The sequence below is a fragment of the Corvus brachyrhynchos genome, unplaced genomic scaffold (assembly GCF_000691975.1).
Source record: "Corvus brachyrhynchos isolate BGI_N302 unplaced genomic scaffold, ASM69197v1 scaffold365, whole genome shotgun sequence".
Lineage (NCBI taxonomy): Eukaryota > Metazoa > Chordata > Aves > Passeriformes > Corvidae > Corvus > Corvus brachyrhynchos.
The window spans coordinates 284,527-290,392 of NW_008239544.1; the positions used below are offsets into that span (position 1 = coordinate 284,527).

The 5,866-nt window shown below is 44.2% G+C and overlaps 1 protein-coding gene across 3 annotated transcripts in view; it reads right to left on the minus strand.

Annotated features, from left to right (window-relative positions):
- CA5A (carbonic anhydrase 5A) overlaps positions 1–5,866 on the minus strand; it is a 16,786-nt gene that overhangs the window by 3,970 nt on the left and 6,950 nt on the right. For all 3 annotated transcript variants that reach the window (XM_008639179.2, XM_017741402.1, XM_017741401.1), the window contains exons 2-3: positions 4,667–4,864; positions 707–825 (exon numbers count right to left, since the gene is read on the minus strand). In XM_008639179.2, the coding sequence (XP_008637401.1) occupies positions 707–825; positions 4,667–4,864 (317 nt within the window). The remainder of the gene's footprint in view (positions 1–706; positions 826–4,666; positions 4,865–5,866) is intronic.

Sequence of the window (5,866 nt, forward strand, 5' to 3'; positions counted from 1 at the left end):
TGGAGCTAAAGGGCTCTTCCATCTCTTCCCAGGAAGAGCAGAGCACACTGTCCTGAGGAACATCCTCCTGCACGTAGCAGTCTTCCTCTGCACTGCTGACAGCCAACACACTGAAGAGTTTTGTGTGGTAAATAAATACCCCAGCCCAAAAACTTAGTCACAGTCTCGCTGTTAATGAGGATCTTGCCAAGCTGGCAGCACCACTATGAACACACCAACAGGAGATAAACGTTTCCCTAAAAAGAACCCATCATCACTTGACAAATTCTCCTCCTTTGGCAAAGAACTGTGGTCAAAGCTGTCACACTTTCACATTTCCCCCCACTGACTCCATCCTTTTCATTGACATTTTCTTCCTTAGCAGTTACCTAAGCATCAAAGTTTTGCTATTTTAGTAACTGTTCAAGAGCTGCAAACAGAAAATGAAGTGATGGTTTTTTAGAGTACTTAGTGTATGCTTTGTTTCTCTGAAAGTTTAGTAACAATAAACAAAGTGATCTTTAACTTCCAGTAATGGGGCCAATGTCCAACTTTCAGGCTGTTCTTCTCCAGAAAACACAGTGAATTTTTATAGAATAAAACAGCAGATGAGCTGCAGCACCCACCAGGTCTGATCCTTAAAAATAAACTGCAATTCCTCAATTTGGGAGTTTTCACAGACACACCTGAGACAAGTATTTGCGTTGTTCAGCATTTCATCTCATACCTCTGCTGGGTAAAATTTACTGTCAACAGTGTGCTCTGAGCCCCAGTCGTTTATAGCTCCCCAGTGGAAGTGGAACTGCTTTAGCCTGTACTGGTTTTCCAAGGGCCCTCCAATGATGACTAGAAAACAAAACAAGACACACATGTTGATAAATATGAGTTAGAATCGGCCAGACAAGTAAATCCTTGGAAAAATTTTGCCCAGGAAAAAAGTATCAGGTGGAGCAACTCGAGGTTGCCCAGGAGAAAATTATCAAGTGGAGCCCTATTGCTTGGTTACTTCTACACTTTGCCATGACCAAATTATTCATGCAAACACATTCCTGGTTTTCCCTGCATCAAACTGGAGGTGAGCTGAAGAGTCTCCTCATCCATCTCCCCTCAAGGGGATGTTTTCCCAGTTGACACCAAGTTTGGCACGGTCATGAGTTTCACACTCTCACCCCTCTGTCAGAGCAGGAGTGTGAGGACTGCCTGACCAGGAGACACTTGGCAGGTGACACAGCAGTGACACATCCATTGAATGGATTAAATGACATCCCTACAAGCCTCAGGATCTGTGAAAAATCTTGACATTTCTCATGACAAGACTTCAAATAGCAAATTTTGCCAGACAAATCAGTATATTGAGTCAAATGTCCAACTCTCCTCCAAGCTACAAAAATCCAAGCATCTTACCCTGCTTCAACACAGCTTTCAGACTGCACAACCAAAGGTCAGCCAGAAATATGTTTTATTGTGCCTACAAGCTGTGCATGAAGTATTTAACATCCAGTCTGCCTCTGGGCAAGTTTGTGGAAGCTTTAATGCCCTTTTTATCAATGAGTAAAGGTAAACGTCCAGTCTGTTCTCCTGGTTTCAGAAGGCCTCCCATCCTTTTGCAAACACATGAATGAAGAAGTCCATGCCCAGCTTTCTGCTTCCACTCATTCCCTCCTACCTGCACCAAAAACATCCTGCAAAGTCATCCTGCTAATTATTATATCAGAGCATCTGGTAAATGAGAAGCCATAATTACTTCCCAAGGGCTAATAGCACTTACGGAATCAGAGAATCATTTAGGCTGGAAAAGAGCTTTAAGATCCTCGAGTTCCACTGTTCATCCAGCACTAAACCATCAGCATCTGCTGGTTTTTACTGAACTGTAGGACATGGTGAAGTTTTACAGCAAGCCATGGTATAAAGCACCTAATCCCAACACTGCTTCTGAAAATAAGTTAATCACTTTCTTGCTAAGGAGAAAACAATGAGAGGAATTAAAAGATTTTCTTGTATTATTTTTTTTTCCTGAAAGCCAGCCAGCAGGTTTGAAATTCTAACCAGACAGGCCTGGCTGTGGTAAAGGAATAAACTAAAACAAGCTGTGCAAAGTGACATTGAATTCATTTCATCCCCTGCTGCTGAGCTCTGGGCATGAATGCAACACCGACCATCACTGGAGAATCACAATGCCCCATCCCTGGAGGTGCCCAAGGCCAGGATGGACGGGGCTTGGAGCAAGCTGGGATAGTGGAAGGTGTCCCTGCTCATGGCAGGGGGTGGAATGGGATGAGCTTTAATGTCCCTTCCCACCCAAACCATCCTGGGATTCTGTGATGGAGAAGGGGTGGGATGAAGATGTGGTTCACCCAGCCAAGCCTTTCAGAACTGAAGTTTCTGTGCTCCAACACAATCCACTCCTGATTATGTGATGATGCAAACCCACAGGTGACTATATTTGTGTTAATAACCACATCCACTTAAATGTTTGCCTCACAAGTAACTTTAGGCACAGACACACATATGGAGAGACTCAGGTTCCCTTAGTGGCCACCAGAAAGTGACAGGAAACAAGTAGGAACTTCAGTCCCTTTAGAAGCATTTCTTCTCCAATTACCATCTGGATAATTTCAAAACAAAATAGAAGTTTAAGGGGCTCTAACAACAAGAATCACTGCACTGTTTATTGCAGCCCTGGCTCTGTTTCAGCCTCGTTTCTGATGACACCACACACAGACAGACCACATGCTGTACATACCTTTCCCTCACCCTCTTCCTCCTCTCCTCCTGCTCTACCTTCAGCTTTAGCCCAAGTCTTGCAAACCCCATCTCAGGATTCAGGCCTTTTTGTCTATCCTGGGTGTCTTTCTCATCTTCTGTTTCAACTGTGGTGCTTTTGTTTGTTCCCAGGCTTTCTTCTCTGGATTTCTATGATTGTTAGACAGAAGCTGGCAGGGAGAAAAACCAGAAATAGCAAGAGTAAAGAAAGAAAGGTGGAGGAGAAAGGCAGGCACCTGAAAACTGGGTTATACAGCAACACCTCACTAGCTGTTGTTCCTCTGTCATTTTTCAGCCCTGTCACTGATTGTTTGATGCCATCCCATCCCTTCACAGACTTTAATTCATTTGAGGAAGATGAGGATGATGGAAAGTCAGCAAATGCTCACAGGGAAAGATCTACCTTGAGGAAAGTCTTATAGACAAAGCAGGTAAGATCTTTCAGAGGTGAGCACCTGAGTCCTGGTGATTCCAGCCTACCCTGTCCCTGTGCAGTTAATTATTGCGTATTTCTGAACCCCCTAATGGCAATTCCCCTTTGCTACATCAATTCTTGCAGAAAAAAATCCACCTTTGTTATCCACTAAACACTTTTCAGCATCATATCCTCAACAGATAGTGGGGTGTGGCTTATAAAGCAAGAGACTGTTAAATTAAAAGCAAAGCCAATCTAAAGTTAATAAATTAAAATCACTGATGAGGTAACAAGTGATGTCTCTCCCCTAACCCCACCTCACTAAAAGAACCAGAAACAGAAATGGATCTTCTCTCTTGGAAATGGATATTCCAAGTGAACAGCTAGAAACAAGAAAAACAAAACAAGCCCCAAGCATCAGACAAGCTCCCTGCATTCCACCACTACCATTTCTGCTGCACTGTTCTATCAGCCTCTTTCCAAACATCAACCGAAAATATTGGTGTTGTGAGGACAAAGTGTTTGTTTGTGTGCTGGAGGCTCCCTTCCCAAGGGCATTGCTAAATCCCTCAGGAAGCTGGAGGATCTCTCATGGTGAGCAGCCACCTTAAACATCAATGACTCCAATCCAACAGGTTCCAACTTGCTCAGGGTCCCTCAGTTTTTCCCTGCAGGACAAGCTGGGCAATCATGAGCTTCACAACAGCCCTGACCAACTGCTACCAGCTCACCTGCCCTTATGAAATATCTTTAAATTCTGCAATATCCTTTGATAAAGGTAGCTTTTAGCAGGAACAGTGAACAGAAAATCTGGAATTTGGGAGCAATATCTTGATTTTAAGTCAAATTTTTTACTCTATTAAGTTTTAAAAAGGTTGAGCTACTCAGGTCAGAGGCTCGTTCACATGAAATTGCTGGAATGGTTGGATTTTCCATGCACTCCTGCTTCCCCTAAAACAACAGGGACACACACACACCTGCTCCCTAGGGCAGAGCTCAGTGCTATTTCATTCCCTAAAACCCCATAGAGATAAGCATGTGTGCTTTCCAGCTGCAACTCATGTGGCTGCTGATTACTTCAAGTGCATTAAATATCTCTATTAACACCACAGAAGATAAGTGGCAGATTACTTCAATAAAGAGCAGCGATGGAATCAGGTTTCAAATTGAGTAGGTACACATATAAATGACTGAAAATTGACTCACGTGGTCAAAGCTTATTACAAAACCTACAAGACAGGGCACCGAGGCTTGTGAAATGAGTTTCAACATCCAGCAGGGGATTTGTGCACAATGCCCATGGTAACAAAACCACTGTAAATGTGAAGTCTTTATAGAATTTCTTCTTTATGATTCCCACCACTGTAAACCCACATTTAACTCCAGCATTTTTTTTACTGTACATTCATTTTCAACATGAGGACTTACATCACACAAGTATTTCTCCTCTCTAAGCATTAATGAGACGTTAAATAGATTTTTTTTTTTTTCCCCCTGAGTTTTGCTTACTTGATCTGTCAGTAGAATCATCAAACTCCACCAGGAAGGAGTAGCCATTGTTCCAGATGTGAAGACAGGTGGTTGGGTCATAGCTGATTTTCAGAGGCTTCAGGAAGGGATCATAAACACTGTCCCTCCACTGGATGTTGATGGGAGACTGCCGGGTGCCTCCAGGAATTGTCAGCGGGCTCTGCCACAGCGGATGCACTGGAAGATGAGGAGGAGAGTCAAGCTCTGAGGCAAGATACAGAACTTTCTGGCAAGGGAAGGTACTGTGTCACCAAAGGCTAATTCGAGTCAGCTGGTGCCCAGGAAAATAGAAGAAAAATAAAACATTCCAGTTGCATGACTCAAAGCCATACGGGGAAGCACAGTAATTTGACTTAGAACCAAGTCAGTACCTTCCTGCCTTTGCAGAATGCTCTGAAAAGAAACTGTCCCCCCATTTCCCAGAAAAAGAGAATGTTTTCCTATTATTGCCAGATTTTAAGGCGGCTTTGTTTTAGAGCTTTCATGACACACCACTGCCATGAGCTGAGCTGGGAGCGCTCCAGACATGGGATAATTCCCACTGGGAAGCCAAACATTCTCTAGAAGGCAACATAAGCACAGGGGTTACCCCACAAAGGAGGATTCAGAGCTCCTGCAGCAGCCACACCAATCCTGACCGAAACTGCTTCGTGCAGACACATCCTGCTGATCCCACACCTGTAAAACCCAAACCCAGCAATTTTGGGGGCAGCTTGGGCACCTCAAACTGGCACAAGCTGGGTAGGTACATAAATAGTTTCCACAGAAATTTATTCTGCTTAAAACCAGAACAGACACCTGTGTGAACCTGTTCACCTGGTGACCCACACGCAGGTCTTGGTGTCCTGTCCCTCTGCTGAATCCTAAATCGTGATGCTTCGAGCATCACCTTACAGGCTACTTCACTGCATACGACCGTTCAGGGTCTTTTACAACGAGAAATTAAAAATAAATTAAACCTTCAAACCACTCACGTGAGGGGTGGCTGAACAACTTTCCCCCCGTTTTCCCTCAGCGAGGAGCAAACTACGGAACCATAAGGTCAACTCAGGCAAAGGCGCTGCAAAAACACTCCCTACATTTCAAGCACTGTCATTTCCTGCTGTTTCATCCGAGGACAAAAGCAGGCTGAGCTCGGCGTCCCTGCAGCTCTCACACAGACTTTGGCAGCCCTGGGGG